This window comes from Microplitis demolitor, chromosome 3, assembly GCF_026212275.2.
Source record: "Microplitis demolitor isolate Queensland-Clemson2020A chromosome 3, iyMicDemo2.1a, whole genome shotgun sequence".
Taxonomy (NCBI): domain Eukaryota; kingdom Metazoa; phylum Arthropoda; class Insecta; order Hymenoptera; family Braconidae; genus Microplitis; species Microplitis demolitor.
The window spans coordinates 20302050-20321529 of record NC_068547.1 but is presented as its reverse complement, the minus strand read 5'-3'; the positions used below and the strand labels follow the sequence as shown (position 1 = coordinate 20321529).

Here is a 19480-nt window from a genome sequence, read left to right as displayed (position 1 = left end):
GATTAAGTTTTAAATAATTTAAATAATATTTTTATAAACTAGTGTCTATGTGACCTTCGTCTTTATCACGGTGTCGTCGGCTGACGTGCTGCTTGTTATTATGCATTGTAAAAATGTTTAAAAAAGTGATATATATATTGACTAATTTGTATATCATCTGAGAATGACGCATGATGTTAGTCAGTGGGTTATTATCTGCCGTAAGTTAAAATCATTTTTATTATTTCAATATATCATAAGAATAATTTTATAAATAAATATATTGTTAGGTTATTGATTTTTTGTTGGTCATTTTAGCTCACAATGTGCAATAGTCGAGTGAAATGACAGTGACGGTAAAGAAAAAAAAATAGAAAGTTTAAATAAAATTTAAGTAACAGCGAACAATGACATATCTTAAAAAATATTAGTAAGTATTTTTAGACAGGTACTTGTTTACTTATGTTTATCATTTAATGTTTTACTCTAGTAATCCAAAGGTTACTTTTCATTATTGTGATTAAATTCCATATGTTCACGTTCTTATGAATGTGTTTAATTACTGGTAGATAAATATTATTATTGTTATTATTAGTCGGTATAATTATTTAAAATTTTTTACAGATTAAGTAAATCAATGAATTTATCTATGTATACCCATTGATTATTAAAAAATAATATTTGAAAATCATGGATTTTAGTGTACCAGACACACCTACAGATAATTTATATCTTGCTCTAATTCAATGTTTTGCTATAATATTATGTGGGTATGTAATTTATTAATTAATTATTTGTTATTATTTTTTCAAAACGAGTTATTTTTAAGGCCATTCTTACACAGTCTTTCCACTTTTTAAAAATTTTCAGTGACAATTGTCAGAATTTTATCAATTAATTGAAAATAGAACAACGTAGTTGCAATTTTGCTTCAATTAACCGGTAGTTAGAAGAAATTTGTTAAATGAATTTCAGCAAAATCTTCATGTCACTTTTATAATTTGAATTTTCAAATTTTGTAGGGCAAAATTCATTTAACCGATTTCGTTTAACTTCTAATTGATAATGACTATAAATAATTTTTTAAATATTTAAAAAGTAGGGGCATTAAATATTTTTAAAAAGTAGGGGCACTGTCTGAGAACGCCCTTAATATAAAAATATTATTGTCATTGTCGGCACGTCATTAAGTAATTTTTATTGTTGTAGATATATTGCTGGAAGACTTGAAATAATATCAAAACCAGAAGCTAATGGCCTAAACACATTTGTTGGAACATTTGCTCTACCATCATTAATATTTTTGTCTCTAGCAAAGCTTGATTTTTCGTTAGTTAATTGGAAATTTTTATTAGCTGTTTTTCTTGCCAAAGCATGCGTATTTTTTGTAGTACTAGGTGTGTCTCTAATAGTAACACGACCTACGAATTCAGGACGAGCTGCACTGTTTGCAATTTTTGCAACACAAAGCAACGATTTTGCGATTGGATATCCAATGAGTAAGCAATCCGTACACATATCGACTGCTTAGCAAAAATAAATCACAGATATTAATTTTTATATTTTTTCAGTTGATGCTCTCTATGGTGATACTCATCCAGAATATGCCGCCTATCTCTATTTAATGGCCCCAATATCGTTGGCTATTTTAAATCCAGTTGGTTTTATTTTATTAGAAGTAGGAAAGCGCCGTACTGGTGATCAACAGTCAGGATGGAAATTAGTCGGTTCAATAGTAAAAGGCATAGGACTAAATCCCATATTATTTATGACAGTATTGGGAATCGTTGGAAATTTTGTATTCAGCCATCAAATCCCGAAAATATTGTCAGTTATATTGGATGTATTTGGTAATGCATTTTCAGCGAGCGCATTATTTTTACTTGGTCTAATGATGGTAGGAAAAATTCACACTCTAAAAGGTCCCGCACTTGTCATACCAGGAATACTGATATCCGTTAAACTGCTGGCTCTTCCTATGATAATAAGAGAGTCAGTTATTTTACTAAATGCCGGAATTAATGAAACAGATACAAGAGATTTAAGTACATATGGATTTTTGTATGGAACAATTCCTACGGCACCCGCATTATTTATCTTTACATTACGATACAATGTGGACATAGATCTTATTGCTTCTTCTATGGTTGCCTGTACTTTTCTATCAGCTCCATTGATGTTTGTATCCGCAAAATTAATTACTGCAATTAATGACGGCGTGTCACCTGCTAAGTATGCCCAACAATTGAATGCATTCTCGATGGATGTGAGTGTCATTTCAATAGCTGCTTGCTTATGGCTTCTTGTCTGCTTCCTGATTCTCGCTGGCAAAAGATATAAACGCCCAACTCATCGGTGTACATTGTACTTGGTCATCGCCCAACTGGCCGTTAGTGTTGGTGTCATAATCTGGACTAAACTCGACGCCAAAGAAATCGGTTCTTTTCTTTGGTATGTTCAGTTTATCCTTATCACTGTCGGTGTATACGCAAGCAGAATGTGGACAGTTGTATTGGCAGGAACTCTGTTGTTTTTAAGTTCTCGAACGCTGACATTTGTACAAAGTATGCAGAAGTGGATTATGCCTATTGGCTTTGCTGTACCTGTATTAACTGTAGGACTTATGTGTCTTATAATATCACCAAAAAATCCTGATGATATTGACTTGAGAAATCCGAACTTCCAATTTGGTAGAGTACAAGCTGCTGTTTCAATATTTATTCTCTTATTTTGCTTTATAGGTAAATAAAGTTATAAAAAAAAAAAATTACAATTTTTGGTATAAAATAATTGAATATTTTTACTTTTCAGTAACACTTGGATGTTTGGTACTACAACAGCGATATCAAAGACGCCATCATGCTGAAGTTTATGCTAGTCTTGTAAATAATACTGATAATGCAGAATCGACTATGGTAGAAAATAGAAATGTTATTGACGTAGAAGATTTAGTATCTCCTGGGACAACATTGCCAGCGTACTTATTAATTATTTTAATATAATGAATTTTTAAAAACATTTAACATTAGAAACAAATAATTCGAAATTAAAATTTTTCAGAGGTAACTGTCTATTAGACAGCAGCTGCAGTTTCCAACGCACTGGATGCAGTCAGAATGGCTTGATTGAAGAACAAGAATTAGACTTTGAGACTGAAGAATTACGAGTGGATTCAGATGATCCCCAATTACTTAGACACTTAGTTCTCCTTATATTTCTTTTATGCTCTATGTTCATTGTATGTTTTTGCAATATCTAGCTTCAATTTCTGATTTAATATTAAATTATTAAACAACATATTTTTTTGTTTAGGGACTAGCATTGTCAGTTGGTACAATGATAATGGAACAAATGACCGGCGTGTATGCAGAGTTAGCTTTTCTTGACGTTGCATTTAACTACGGGCAATCATTGATAGTATTTGTAATATTTGGCCTGGACCCAGGTCTTGGAAAATTAGGAGACTGGCTAAAGAAAGTTTGTAAAGACTGGCGTGCTCGCCAAAAGTTACAGCTACCAGATGAAGAATCACTCAGCCCGGAAACTAAAACAATTCGCGAACAATTTCGTCAATGTCACTTGCACGAATGTCGTCAGAGAATTTCCAACTGCCGGAGACGTCTACTAAAAGTATACGAGGGCGTTTTTTCGGGTAGTGATCTTGTGAACTGGCTGTTAGAACAACGACTAGTACAGAATCGAGAAGAGGCTGTACAATATGGACGTTGCCTTCTTGAAAGTAGAGTTTTACATCATATTGATGGTACTCATCATTTTCATGATAAAAATATTTTATATACTTTTCGGGGCTAATTGTTATTACTATTATAGTATAGATTTATATATATATTAGATGATTATTTTATTGTTAATTGTTATTTAAATTTAATTAATTATTTTCCAAAGAATATGCGAGTATTAATAATTTCAATAGGTTGATTTTGTTTTAATATATGTTGATTTTATTTACAATCATTTTACCTGGACCGAGTGTCAGTGACTGATTAAAATAGATACAGGATGAGATTGTGCTTCAATATGAATTCATTTTCATATACTTCCAAGTAATTGTTTAGTTATTTGCCCATTAGATCTCTTATTCGTGAACAAATGTTTTAATTTATCTTATATAACTAATTAATTATTTATAAATCTGCAGGACAGATCAATGAACAATCATATTTTTTGTCATAGTACATAAAGTAAATACATAAATAATAATAATAATAATTTTTATTATTATTATACATATACTGTAATAATCAAGCACAATTATAATTTAATTGACGCACCCTTTTAAATAATTATAGAAAGTATTGTTGTTGGTTGAAATGACCACTTGATAATATGAAGGCTGTGTTAAACACTAGACAATATTTGCTACGTAACAGACAGTTTATATTTATTCTCATAAAAATAATAAAAAGTATTTAATTTTAAATAATTTTTTTTTTTTGTATACATAAAAAATTTTCTAATGTCCTTGATGTTATGGTAAATTTAGTAAATGTTTTATTTTAATAAACTTTATCAGCTGTTTCATAAATGCTTTTATGACAATGAATAATATTTATAATTTATTTTAAGAATAAATATATGTAATGTTTAATAAAAAACAGATGTAAAGATTTATTTGAAAAAAAAGTTTGAATAAATACACGTCAGTAAAAGACTTGGGGTTAAATTAAATTTAAAATGGTAAATCATCATCAGGATCCTCTTCATCGAAGTCATCATTTTTGTCAGGTACATAGTAGATTTGTGATTCACTTGTAGCATCTTTAATAACTTGCATATAAGGTAAAGGTGTTTGATTACGTTGTTCTAATTCCCTGGGATTCATATCTGTTCTGAATGAAGCCTGTGGTTTTAATGTTGGTTCAACAACTTTTGAAATAACAACCGGAGCTTTAATTTCAACCGGATTCTCTGACTTTATCTCGCAGCTCTCAGGATCCTGAGTAATAACCACGTGTTTTTTCAAAATACCACCACCTCTCTTGCAGTGAACCATCGCTACTTCATAAGCTATCTCATTATTCATGACAGTCTCACTAGGTTTACCCAATCTAATGTAAGTACTTCCCAATGTTTCAATCTTTTGAATTTTTCTGGTTCCAAAGTCTCGTCTGTACACGCAAATTAATTGTGATACACGTTGCGATAATTTATCAACAAATCTCAGTGCTTTGGCTAATCCTATATTGACTATCAGTGAACTCAAACAATTAATAACAACAATTGATTTTTCATCAATACCCGATTTCAAAATCCTGTCACAGTTTATGCTAAAATCTTTTTTTTCATAAATTCTATCCAAATCTTCTGTACAGTAATCATGTATATGAAGTTTATTATCTTTGAATAATTTTTTTAAATAACTGTAATGTGACTTAGTATTAAAAAATAATAATAAATGGATTTGTTGGGTTAAATTTGTCGTACTCCACATTTGCATCCATCCATCTATCAAATTATCAGCGTACGATTCTTCTACACCTTAAAAAAAATTAATTAATTACATTTAGTTATTATTAATAAATTAAATTATTGAAAAATTATAAATATTTTAAATTTAAAGAGGTTACCTTCATCAATTACAATAAATTTAGAATCTTGCATCAAAGGCAAACTTGTTATCATTTTTTTTGCCATAATTAAAAACTTATTTTTAAATAGTCCTGGTTAGTAGACAATTAACAAGCTTCGGATTTTTTTTATCAACAATTTAATTTAAAAACTAAAAATATGCTCATGTAGAAAATTTAAAAAACTTTAGGTGAAATTTTTTTAAATATTTATTATTTTTAAATTTATCGTGTTTAAAAAATTCAAAAATTAGACCTTAGCTAATTTCAGTATCATATTTTTGAATAAACTCAATACAACAAATTAATTAATAAATTAAAAAATTATATTTATTATTTTTTTAAAAATATTATTGTTTTCAAAATAAAAAAACATGACTCCATAAAAGCAGATGCTAGGACATCTATTACAAAAAATTTGTACTAACAAAATTCATTACGTCATTTCCGAGTAACAATTTAAATTTTAACGTTCTTTTTTTTATTATTATAAATAATTAATCACTAATAAATAATTGACGACCTTAATAATTTGTAAAAAAATATTTAAAATTCAATTATTGAATTTATGAAGTAATAATTTAATTATTGAAATAATTTGACTTTTTTGTTTGTTTATTATGGTGTTTTTTCTCCGCCCCTTGTTTTGGGTATAGCTTCTTCTTCTTATATATATATACTTATATACATAAACATATACTTAGGAATCTATTCATTTCCTTTCAATACCTCGTTGTGTTCTTAATGGTCGGCCGGTACTTGTATATGCCTGCAAAGTTTCAAATTACATTGATCTCTTTGTCTCATTGATCTTGATAAATAAAAAAATTTTCCTATTGATTTAGACACTGTTCCTGTGAAGTAAGTAATTAAAAAAATGTTTTAATTATTATAATATTTAAAAAATTATAATTATTTAATTATCGTAATTAATATGAAATTTTACGCAGTAAGTTTTATTAAAGCGCCTGTATTTCTTTGTAAGCCGGCTATCATTTTTTCGTGGTTGAATCGCATTTATTTCATTTAAATAGCATATACTAGCTAAATAGTTACAACAAAGGCCTCAATTATTGATATTAAGAAGTATAATTGATATAATATTTAAATAATATTAACTGACTGATTTTTTCAACTCATTATTTTATTCGATAATTTTTTTTATCCAATCGATTGTTTTTATTGTTGATGTTTGTAATAAATTACATGGCTAGTCGTATTAATTATTACAGAATATGTAAATAAGTTTAAAAAATTTATCCGGTATATAAAAGTATGAAGAATGATTGCTAGACTTAGTTTTTATAATAAACTGATGATGATCCTGAAGTTCGAAGACAATATAACAATTTTCGAATTTTTTTATATTTAAAAAAAAAGGCATATGTAGAAAATTAAAAAAACTATAAGTGTAATTTTATGAAATAATTTTTTTATAATTTTTCATTTCTCAAAAAATAAAAAATCAGTAGTTTACCCTAGAATATTTTATACGATCACTTAGATATGTAATATAATTTATATGATAGTCTGCATATTCCAATAATTATATCAAAATATTTATAACTTCTAAAGATGTTGAAGTAAATAAAATAAAGTGTCAATAATTGGGTCGTTTGCCGCAGTCGCTAGATAATTGATAATTATTTGTAGTTGAATTTAATATTAAAATCAAAATATAATTTTTTTCTAGGTGAAGAGTTCATCTTCAAGATGGCAAATCCATTAGATTTTTTTGATGGTACCAAAATAATGAAGCCTTGGAAGATACATCGAAGTGCTCGAAAACGATCACCAGTTTCGAGAGGTATTGGAAATTGTTCATTGAGTGGTAGTATGCAATCACTTGCTCCTACAATCGACAGTGGGACTGATTATGTTGAAGAATACATTCAAAAAGAACGCGATCAAATTTTTGAGGTATTTTTTTTTTATTAAATATTAAAAATAATAAGTATTGATAATTATATAGTAGTTGGATTTTTGTTAAAATATTTTTTTTTACTTAAATTTACATTTTAGGCTTCAAAGTTCTTTCGCAATGATGAAAGTAGTTTTGAACAAGTGTCAATAGCAACAGAACAAACGCCTGCTGATGATGAAAAGACTGAAGAACTTTTACGTCTCTACAAAACTTACAATTTAGCTTATACACCAAAGGCAAATATGACAATTAAAACAAAACAAGAAAAAATAGTTACTACTATTGCTGCCGAACCAGTAACCATAATTCAGGGACCAACCGGTTGCGGTAAAACAACTCAAGTACCTCAATTCATTATGGATTATTGTTTCAAAAGGAAACAACCCTGTAATATTATAGGTATTAATTAATTATATGTATTTGTTTAATTATATTATAAATAATTAAATGTTAATAAACTGATTTAATTTGAATTTTAGTGACACAGCCACGAAGAATCGCTGCTTTGAGTATTGCTAAACGTGTTAGCGAGGAACGAGATTGGCCATTGGGTTCAATTGTAGGATACAAAGTTGGTTTGTCGAGTAATGTATCAGCAGATACTCGATTAACTTACTGTACAACTGGTGTACTGCTTCAAAGGTTAATTACTACGAAAACGCTAACTGATTTCACACACATAATTGTCGATGAAATTCACGAACGTGATCAAGATATGGATTTTTTATTACTTGTAATTCGGAAGCTTTTATATTTAAATTCACACAAAGTCAAGATAATACTGATGTCCGCAACTTTTGATGTTCATAAATTTGAAAACTATTTTTCATCTTATGTAGGAAACACATTGACACCAGCTACAACAATTGATGTTGCTAAGAGTAATTATTTTCAAATCAAAGAGTACTATCTTGATGATTTACTTTCATTAAGACCAATACCAGAAGTGAAACTGTCAGAGCCCAAAGTGACACAAGAAATGATGGAATTTGCCTGTCGGCTAATGGGAATAATGGATGAAATTGACAAGAATTCAGAAAGTACGAGTGCAAGTACAGATTTTCATCGACCAGGAATTTTGGTATTTTTACCAGGTATTCATGAAATTGAAGAAATGCACAATTACATGGAAAGTCCAAAGCTACAAAAATGCAAGTGGGACATTGTCGTTCTTCACTCATCAATCACAAATGAAGAGCAGCAAAAAGTATTTACATTACCGCCTAAAGATTATCGTCGGGTTATTTTATCAACCAACATTGCTGAAAGTAGTATTACTGTCTCAGACATTAAATACGTAATAGATTTTTGCTTGACTAAGCAGCTGACAACAGATCCACACACCAATTACCAGTGCTTAGAACTCACGTGGGCCAGTAAGTCTAATTGTAAACAACGAGCTGGTAGAACTGGTCGTGTCATGGATGGAAGAGTTTACCGACTGGTGCCGAAACAATTTTACGATAAATTGCCGGCTGAATGTTCACCGGAAATAGTTAGAGCACCGCTTGAACAAGTTGTTCTACGATCTAAGATAATTGATCTTGGATCACCTAAAGCTCTGCTGGCACTCGCACTAGACCCGCCTGATTTATCAAATCTTGCTCGTACAGTATTGTTGCTTAAAGAAGCCGGAGGATTGGTTGGTTATGAAGACGATAATTTAGATGGAGAGTTAACGGATCTCGGTCGCATTATGGCTTCACTTCCTATGGACATTCACATTGGAAAGATGATTGTACTTGGTCATTTGTTTAGCGTACTGAGAGAAGCAATTATCATTGGTGCAAGTATGGCTGTGAAAAACATGTTTAGTTCGCCATTTCAACTTAAACTTAAGTCTTATGATGCCAAATTGATGTGGTCACAGTACACGTACAGTGATGCTATTGCTTTTTTAAACGCTTTCAATGTATGGATGCGTGAGAAGACATCAGGTCGTATTAAAACTGACAGAGACGAAAAAGCCTGGGCACGTACAAACTGCTTGCAAGTAAGAGTACTGCGTGAAGTTGATGCCATGGTCAAAGATATAACACAGAGATTAGGAAAAATGGGTATCAAAGAGACGTTTGGTGCTAAAAAAGTTAATTTAATTGATCAAGAACGTTATTTCGTATTGAAATTAGTAATTGCAGGTGGATTTTATCCCCATTACTTTGTAACGCACTCGCAGAACGATGAAAGTAATGCTATGAAATTACTTGGCGGACTGGATCCTATTAAAACGGTTTATTTACAAGGATGGCCTTTTGATCAACCAGGGCCACTTTACGCGCGACATTTACAACAGGCATTTAAAATATGTTCAAGCTACAGTTCTGAAAATGTTAAAGTACAGTTTGATAATTCTAATCGTGTCTTTATACATTTTAATAAAAGGGAAATTGATGACAATCAAGATGCTAGTAAAGGACCTGGACAAATTCCACTAGCTATTTACCGTGCATTGAAAATGCGTTGTGTTTGTCCAAAAGTTGAGATACCTGTGCTCAAATCCGAAGAATCAAATCTTCTAGCTGAAAAACTTGGAATCCATAAACCAGCACCAACTAATATTATCAGTAATAAGTTTGTATCTACTGAATTACCGACAAGTGGAGTACGGCCACAATTACCTAAATTAGATGAAACCGAATTAACAATTTCGGTATGTCGATACTTGGATCCAGGACATTTTTGGGCTCATCATAAATGCACGCAAACAGTACAGCATAATTCAGTGATAAAAACTTGTATCGAAGAAATGAACCCGCAACAGAATTTAAAAGCGCCAACTTCACCGCCTGCTATTGGATCTATAGTTTTAGCTCCATGGGTAACAAAAACCAAGCAAGTTAATTATTGTCGTGCTGAAATTCAGTCAGTGTCTATGAAATCGAAACAAAATAAATTTGTTCAAGTTTTTTTCGTAGATTATGGATTTGACCAACGTATTGCTCTTCACGATTTACGTCTTCTGCCTGATGATAATCAAATTGCCAATTTACCAGCTCTCGCATTAGAATGCGTCCTCGCAAATATTCAGCCATCTGTTTCGAACAACTTGACTGGCAATTGGTCTAAAGAAGCTATTCAATCATTCCAGGACCTTTTGAAACGTTCAATCGAACAACGAGTTGAAATTTATTCCGTTGTCAACAGTGTTGTATCGTTGAATTTAATTTGCGTCACTGAACACGGGGAAAAAATAAATGTAGGAAATTATTTGATCAAGAAAGGTTACGCTGATTATCGTGAAGAAAATTTCCTGTCAAAATCAAATCATGAATTGCGACAACAAGTTAAAGAATTTTCGGCTGGCGTTAAGCTCTATCACGAACGGATGCAGTACAATCAGAGCAGTATCATTGATGTTTATCCTGAACCTCCACCCGAAAGTGAATGTTCTAACTCTGTGAAATTGCGAGGGCCTTTTTCACCTCTGGAAGTTGAGGTATCCAGTTTAACAGTTGCTGGAATAGGACGTAAAGTAAATATCAGTGACACATCCGTTAATTCAATAATATTAGATGACAATCCTGTGGATCCTCAACCGAAGTTACTAATTGCTGGTTCAATTAATGAAAGTGCTATTAATCATAATCTGACATTATACAATACGACACTGATGCCAAGTATTCCAGGGTTGATTCCATTGCTGTGTTTGATATTCGCGCCGCAAATTGAGCTCAGGCGTAATTCATATGGCACTCAGTATATTGGTGCTCTTTGTGGTTTAGGATACGACGAAAAAACCCAGGATAGCCTTTTTCCAGAGCATGACATGCCAATACCATTCGATGTTGAAATAACAATGGATGATTTACAACTTATTAATCAATTGCGACATTATATGAATGCTGCTATTCTTTACGATGAAAGTAACCAGGAAGTTGATGAAGATACTTTACAATGTCAACATCGAATTAAAGATATTCTTTTTAAAATAATTTACCAGAAACGTAAACCAATTAAATCGGAAGTCGACTTGGATCGTACACGCTGGTGTCGCTATGAAAAAGAATTATTTTTAAAACCTGGAGCTATTGCTTCTGCAAAACCAGGTGTCTTTAATCTTCACTTGGCATTGGAGTTGAACGAAAAAAATGAATTTAAAGAAACGATGAATGAACATTTGGCTGAATTGAAGTCGTTGGCATCAATGAGTTACCGTGACCATCTTGGAGAAGCTATTGAGTGTAAGTTGTGTAGAATAATAGTATATGGAATATCTAATCTGCGTAATCATATTAGTTCAGAAGAACATCATCAACGAGAAAATTTAATTAAATAATTTTTTCTTTTCATTTCACTTTTTCTTATATTAATTTAAATTATTAACTTTTATTTTATTTATCTCGTAATGTAATAGACCTATTACCCGATTAGGAAACTAGTACCCGATCCCTTCATGAATTTGTTTGTATATTTAGTAATTATATATATACAAATACATGAGTGATCGACTGCTAGTTACCTGATCGGATACTGAGTCTCTTATCTTATACTAAATTATTGAGATCATTTTTCTTTACATTTTTTTATTTTACTTTACTGATTTAAATAAAAGTTTGAAGTTTATTTAGAGCTCAGATGTAAAAAAAAACTTCTGTTATATCTAATGTCGTGATACTTTTTTCACTAAAAAGTTGATGTATAATTAAGTTCTATTGTATTAATTAATACTATTGACATAAAATTATTGCAATTACTTATTATTTCGTGCGATTATTGAAATATATATAAATATATATATTAAATAAAAGTCGGTGATGAAAAAAAATCATGGAAAATAACTCTTGGTTTAGTTTATGTTAAATTAAAATGAACTAAACTTGAAGTATTATTAAAATAATTATAATAATTAATATTTGACTTCATAAAAACTTGTTGTATTTAATATTTTTATAATAAAGAATATGACTTTGATATTGAAATTAATTTTTATTATAGAATTGTTTAATTTTTTATTTATTTAATTATTTAAATGATCCTGAAGTTGACAGAAAATTTTAAAAACTATTGGCGCGCTTCTTTTTAAATATTATTTTTTTTACAATTTATCGATTTGAAAAAAATCAAAAAATTATGAGACCTCGGCTAACTTCAGTACCATTTATTTAAATTAACCGCCAACAAAAAAAATATCATGCAATTTACCTGCGCAAAATACACGTGTGTTGACGACTAATGAGAGAAAAGAATTTTTAAAGTGTCAGATAGCGCTGTGTACCAACGGTCGAACACACGTCATCAACATTTTTTAGTATATATTTACTATTATTTTGAGTTTTATGATAATAGACTTATAAATAGTTCAATTAAAATAATGTTATTGTATTGAATAATTGTAAATTATTTTGAAAAGGTGTACAAGACACCTAGACTGATGCACACAAACGAAATGTTTAGTCGAGAGATATGGAAGCTTTCTTAACCTAACTTTCACATTTGACCTGCTGGCTAAAAGGTGAGCATACTATTTTATTTATTATATTACATGCATCTAAAAATAAATATATCAATTATTTATTTTTTTTTTTTTCATTGTTATTATCATAACTTATTTATTTATTAATAAAATAAATATTTCTTCGGGCTTTTAGCTGATAAATTTAAAATGACATAAGTCTGTTTTACTTTATTTTTATTTTTCTCTAGTTATTATTTATTGAATTTAAGTTGTTGGAGTAAAATAAGTTAAGGATACGGACTGAAAAAAAAAAAATAGTTGATAATAAATATTTTTTCAGACAAAATCATGATGTCAAATGGAGTAATGAGTTCAAATAAAGACACAGGAAATACAAAGACTTGTACAAGCAACATAAATGGTGCTTCCTTATCATCATCAACGCTTAATTCACCTTTGATGAAATTCTCCTCGTATTTCTTAGCAGTGAGACCGTGGTCACTGAGCGCATCGTTGATGCCAACGTTTCTGGGCTCTGCGTTGGCTTACCGACTAACTGGTTGGGATAGTTTCAGTTTTATTTTATTTGTATTGACCTTGGGCACAATAATATCAGTTCATGGAGCTGGAAATGTTGTTAACACTTATTTTGATTACATAAAGGGTGTTGACAGCAGTGGTAAAAGCGACGACAGGATATTAGTTGATCATTTGTTGTCTAAAGATGAGTTAGTATCATTAGGAACATTTTTATACGCAGTAGGATGTCTTGGTTTTGTATTATTGGCAATGATATCGCCAGCTAAAATGGAACATCTGGCATTGGTGTTCTTTGGCGGGTTATCATCCTCATTTCTTTATACTGGAGGTATTGGCTTGAAGTATATAGCACTGGGTGATGTTATAATACTTGTAATATTCGGTCCTATATCCGTTTTATTTGCTTTTATGGCACAAACTGGTTTTATTCAATGGGGAACTTTTTATTATGCGATACCACTAGCTTTGAATACCGAAGCTATTTTACACAGCAATAATACACGAGATTTAGAAAGCGATAGACGAGCAGGAATTGTTACTCTTGCGATACTTATTGGACATACAGCCTCACATATTTTATATCAATTTTTACTGTTCGCACCTTACATAACACTTGCTGTATGGGCATTCCGATATTCATTGTGGTTTCTTTTGCCAATAATAACGCTACCAAAAGCCTTCAAAATAGAGAAACAATTTCGCAGCCAACATACAATACAAAGTGTGCCTAAACAAACGGCGAGATTAAATAGTAATCTTGGTATTTTGTATGTCGTGGCTTGTCTTCTTGTGAAGCCTCTTCCATATTTATAATTTAAACACACATCAATATCAATTGTAATTAACATTATTTTTATTTTAATGAAATTTTTTAATGGGTAGCTACTGTGAAAGTAAAAGAGATCTTATAATAATAAATAAAAATAAATAAATACTGGATAAATTTAAATTACTCGGCAAATCTGATGCCAATGTGATGCATAATATCCTAAGTCGTATACTCTACTTCTGATGCTTTTGCGATAACTTTTTTACATGACTCAATCGCCCGCATTATTAATTAAATACATAAAAAAATTATTTATAATAATATTAATAATTTTCATTGTCATACGATATTATGTAATAGGAAATTCATACTCATAACGGAGTGAAGAATAGAAAAAAAGATTGTAGAGGTAACACATTTAGGATTATATATGTAATCAAATTATCAGTTATTTTATTTCATCGTTTTATTATTTATTTATGTGTATCATTTTATTTAATAAGTATCAATAATGAATATATTTAATGTTTAATTAATAAAACCATGGCAATGGATCATACAAGATTTATTAATTCTTAAGCTAATTACAAAGATTAGGTGATAATATATTATTATTACTATTGGTGAAAGGCAGTCAATGAACATATGTGGGTTCGTACTTATTTATTATATAATAATACTATTAGGTTGTACTTAATTTTTTACATCGATTGAGGTAAACCTAATAGTGTTTTATGTAAAATGTAATGACAAATTTTATAAATTTTATTTTAATAAAATAATAACATTGACACTTGTATGTAAAAAAATTTTATAGTATTTACTGTCACTTAACTTTTTTAAATAAATATTTAAGGTCCAGTTTTTCAATTTGAGTTTTTTTAATCGGGTTTAAATTATTATTGCTAGTATATCTATATATTGTAAATATATAAATGTAATAATAACTTAAACTTGGATTGAAAAACTGGCCCTAGATCTGTATATTCAATTTAATGATTAAGAGCATTCTCAGACAGCCCTCCCCCCCCCCCACTTTTTAAAAATATTCAAATACTTAACTGTCATAAATGTATTAAAATTTTATTAATTAAAAAAAAAAATCAAAACCTTAATTGAAAAAAAGACAATTTTGCCGCGATATAGAATTTTTTGAATACATTTTAGCCTACAAGATTTGAAAATTTGAATTATAAAATTGACCGAGGTTTTACTAAAGTTCATTTAACGAATTTCTTTTAGCTCCCAAATCATATCAACTGTAAGTAATTTTTTAAAAATAATATCTCAGTAAAATCGCAATTATGTGGTCCTTTTGACAATTAATGCTTCAATTATTTTTAATTAATTAATAAAATTTTGATACACCTGACAGTTGTCATTGAAAATTTTTAAAGTGTGAGGGACTGTTTGAGAATGGTCTTATCTTGAAATTTTAATTATCTTCAAATAATATAACGAAATGTGACAATACTGTAGTATGGCAAAGACAATTCTGTATTTTATTAATCATGAGCGTTGCAATGTAGCTCTAGTCACCCGAATGACGTGTCCATTTAAATATAAAGTGGTTTGTCAAACGGGTGGATACAAAAGTGTAAATCGATGCTTAAAGATGTAATCTCAAGAATGTAAGTAAAATAAAAAATATCGAAATTTATGTCTTGTATTTATTATATTTTATTATCAAAATATATGAATTAATAATATAGATACCGTTTGAATTAATGATATATACTATTTGTTATTAATCATTCAAAATAATGCAATAGAGTTTAATTATTAATACTTTTTTCATGTAACAAGTCTAACACTAGTATATTAACTTATATTGGAAAATTAATTAATTAATTTCAAGTATATATTTACTCTAAATAAATATCTTTTATGTTAATTTCTCATTAACTCTTAAGCTCGCTGAGATCATAAAAATACTTGTTTGGTAATACTTTGACATATATTTCTGATAGTTTTGATTATCAAATTAATGGTTATTTTAATCATATAAAAAAAAGGAAAAATAATGTTGTTCTAAAAAAAAATAATAGAAGATTTAGAGAAGTACCCGACTGCCAGTCCCCTATCAATAACCAACCCTATATATATTTTATTAATATAATGATTTAGAGACAGTTATTTTAAATTCATTGAATTTTTACTTTTATGGAATATAAATGGTAGGTGACTACTGGTATTTTGCTGAAAATTTACTTTTTAATTATTCTAAAACCAGTAAAAAAAAGGTTAACTTTTTTATGACATGTAAATATATAAAAAATAGTTCTTAAAGAAAAATGGGTGCTAGCGGCTGGCTGGTTTACTTTGTATACACGTTTATTTATTATTTGTCTCGAAAAAATAATTAGCGTCTTATTGGTCTACGACCAATTGTACTAATAGTAGATCTTGAGTCATCAGTATCACTATCATATCTACTATTAAGTTTTCTTCCAATCGAATGAACAATTCCACGGCCCATACCGTTACCGAAATTTATAACAGACTCAGTATCTTCAACGTCAGTTATTGCTGATGCGCCGATTTCCAAATCATCAGTAATTGGTTTCAAACGTCTACCAACTTTTGGTAGATTTTTAGTTTTTGGATTCTGCATAAATTTACCACGGCCATTGACAAATGCAGAACTAGCAACAGAATCAACATCTTCAGCATTTGACTCCTCAGTCAGGTCCACCATAAAAACTTCCGAACGTCCCTTAGGGTTTCTCAATGTCTTTGTAACACTGTTGGAATGTGATTATTATGAAAATTCATTGTAAATAAAATGAAATATATTAATTTTAATTTGTAAATTACCTTGATGCCAATGAACTATTACTGACAATTGATACACTAGCACTGAAAGTGTCTGATAAACAGTCATTCCAAGATTCATCATAATGATCAATGTTACTTTCAGCAACAGAAGGCGGGCAAGAATTTATAGATCCATGATTCTTCAACACAAAACCTAATACAACAATCACAATAAATAAATAATCAATTAATCCCCGCGTGAAAAAAATTCCGTTCGAAGTTCTAATCTGTCTCAAGTCTAAAAGTTTCACATGCCGAACTTTTTGGACTGATTTTTTTTTACACGACTTAAAAAATTTTGTCAATAAAAGTAATACATACGGAAATGATCATGATCGATATATTTTCTATCCGGGCAATCTTTGATGTGCGCTTTTAATTCCGACTCAAACATCAAATGTGTAGCATTAAATGGACACGTTTCTTTGTAATTGGGTGGAAAATTCTAACCAATAAATAAAATTAAAATTAAAATAAATAAAAATAGATATTTTTTAGTTTAAAATATAATAAATTTACCTTTGAACATTTAACTAAATGCCTTTGCAATCTTGATCGATCTATAATATGATTTCTATCATAAGGACAAATTACGGATTCCGTTTCTTTCTGCATTGTTTGGAAATAAACAATAAGAAACTAAACAAAAATACAATTGTTTTAAACGTTTAACTATTTACAGCTCGAAGCCCTTTGTTCAGATTTTTTTTTGTATGTCTGGTAAATGACGCAACTACCAACGGCTTTCTTTGTCCTTTGTTTCGAATTCTCTCAAGTTTCTCATGTCTGCACCACCACGTGTTTTTACAGCGGAAATCCGATATAACTGATATTTTTACTTTTGTTAATAATTATCAATAGCTATTAGACTTATAATGACTTACTAAATTATAATTTAATAATAAATTCCCTAAATAAATTTTATTTACAAGCTTACGATGGTTAATTACACGAGCTCGTGTTTGCTTATATGAAATAACAGAAGGAATGTGACGCTGAGATTGAAATTTGAAACCTTCCTCGATCGATAAACACTTTAAATTTCTTTTTTCAGTCGGTTAAGTAGACTTTGAAATTATGTAAACACATATACTTCAATTGATCTAATAATTATAAGTACTAATAGTAAGTATAAAAAAAAAATATTTTAAAAAATTGCACCTGGAGTTTTTTAAATTTTCTACATGTGCATATTTTTAGTTTTTCTTTTTTTGTAATTGATTTGATGGAAAAAAAAATCAGAAAATTACTAATAAATTAATAAATTTAAATAATAAAATTTTGAAAAATGCGCACGCTCATTTTGTAACTATCTATACATATGCATTTTTGAATTTCTATTTTACTCATGTTTTATTTATTTATTCAAAAATTTAAAAAATTCTTAAATGTCAGTTACATTCACACTCATCAAATTTAACAAATCACCAGATGTCAGCTATTTTCAGTAAGTACTAGTATTTCTTATTAAACAGAAGAATTAAATAACAAAAAAAAAAAAAGAAATTTTTAAAGTTTAAATTACAATTCATTTTGAAACTAGTTAAGCTTTAGCTTGATGTCGAATATTGAGTGAATTCGCTCAATCATAATAATAAAAATATATTTATATACTTATAAATTTTATTGTAATTCACTAAAAAAATACGAGAGCTTGCTTTCTAGAAAATTGTGTCATAAAAACCTACACATTAAATAAGCTTTTATGAACAATTAAAAAAAAAATAATAACAATAATAAGTCAACAATCACGAGTAAAAAAAACCTCGATTTTGTAAATAATAAAATTTTACAACAAAAAAAACGAAAAAACGTTATTTTTATTCGTGAAATAAAATTTCTTCATTTTTTATTTTCATATGAATATCCAACATTATATATATTGTATATATTCATAAGGTTAAAGTGTGTGTCATTTTATAAAATAAAAATGAACAAAAAACTTTAAGCATTTACATAGAGTATATCAGCATATCTCATTTGAAAATACATCCGGTTTTAGATCTACATTCTTGTTTGGTCTTTTATTATAATATTTTTTTATGAAAATAAATAATATATATTTTACTGTTGACCTAGATTGAAATTTTATTTATTTTCAACATTCATCAAATATGAAAAGCTTACTGGTCCATGATTGTAAACAAAAAGCTATTAATCATCATGTGATGAAAACAATACGCAAAATAATTGGCAGAGGATTTTACAGTATTTTATGAATGAATCTCAGCCCTCATATCAACAGGCGGCCTTTACTACGCAGCCTGAGAGCTAGTGGACTGTTTCATCGATCTGCTGGTGATGCTGACGTTCAAAGGCCATCTGACATGGCTGTTGAAACTTAGCATCTATAGTATGGATGTTCTCTGTGCGCAAGTACTTGGAAAATTTTCTACTTCATTATATTTTACATTTTGTACTTTATGCTCCAGAAGATAAAAAATAATAATACAATGAAATATTCAACT

The 19480-nt window shown here is 29.3% G+C and overlaps 5 protein-coding genes across 5 annotated transcripts; 3 read left to right on the top strand and 2 right to left on the bottom strand.

Annotated features, from left to right (window-relative positions):
• LOC103577505 (integral membrane protein GPR155) lies at nucleotides 1-4424 on the top strand. Its single transcript, XM_008558161.3, has 8 exons — nucleotides 1-200; nucleotides 298-409; nucleotides 604-749; nucleotides 1189-1478; nucleotides 1551-2720; nucleotides 2791-2956; nucleotides 3040-3217; nucleotides 3292-4424. The coding sequence occupies exons 3-8, from the start codon at nucleotides 670-672 to the stop codon at nucleotides 3790-3792; spliced, it is 2385 nt and encodes a 794-aa protein (XP_008556383.1). The 5' UTR covers nucleotides 1-200; nucleotides 298-409; nucleotides 604-669; the 3' UTR covers nucleotides 3793-4424.
• Nucleotides 4425-4492: 68 nt separating this feature from the next.
• LOC103577504 (uncharacterized) lies at nucleotides 4493-5940 on the bottom strand. Its single transcript, XM_008558159.2, has 2 exons — nucleotides 5568-5940; nucleotides 4493-5478 (listed from the first exon to the last, which is right to left on the bottom strand). The coding sequence occupies exons 1-2, from the start codon at nucleotides 5632-5634 to the stop codon at nucleotides 4670-4672; spliced, it is 876 nt and encodes a 291-aa protein (XP_008556381.1). The 5' UTR covers nucleotides 5635-5940; the 3' UTR covers nucleotides 4493-4669.
• Nucleotides 5941-6275: 335 nt separating this feature from the next.
• Nucleotides 6276-12266, top strand: LOC103577503 (probable ATP-dependent RNA helicase spindle-E). The gene is made up of 4 exons (XM_008558158.3): nucleotides 6276-6428; nucleotides 7261-7487; nucleotides 7590-7890; nucleotides 7971-12266. Exons 2-4 carry the CDS (start codon nucleotides 7281-7283, stop codon nucleotides 11765-11767), a joined length of 4305 nt encoding a protein of 1434 aa, XP_008556380.3. The 5' UTR covers nucleotides 6276-6428; nucleotides 7261-7280; the 3' UTR covers nucleotides 11768-12266.
• Nucleotides 12267-12701: 435 nt separating this feature from the next.
• LOC103577501 (ubiA prenyltransferase domain-containing protein 1 homolog) lies at nucleotides 12702-14984 on the top strand. Its single transcript, XM_008558156.3, has 2 exons — nucleotides 12702-12943; nucleotides 13227-14984. Exon 2 carries the CDS (start codon nucleotides 13235-13237, stop codon nucleotides 14237-14239), a length of 1005 nt encoding a protein of 334 aa, XP_008556378.1. The 5' UTR covers nucleotides 12702-12943; nucleotides 13227-13234; the 3' UTR covers nucleotides 14240-14984.
• A 242-nt stretch (nucleotides 14985-15226) lies between these two features.
• LOC103577500 (uncharacterized) lies at nucleotides 15227-18016 on the bottom strand. Its single transcript, XM_008558155.2, has 4 exons — nucleotides 17532-18016; nucleotides 17334-17457; nucleotides 17013-17166; nucleotides 15227-16939 (listed from the first exon to the last, which is right to left on the bottom strand). The coding sequence occupies exons 1-4, from the start codon at nucleotides 17625-17627 to the stop codon at nucleotides 16558-16560; spliced, it is 756 nt and encodes a 251-aa protein (XP_008556377.1). The 5' UTR covers nucleotides 17628-18016; the 3' UTR covers nucleotides 15227-16557.
• Nucleotides 18017-19480: the final 1464 nt, after the last annotated feature.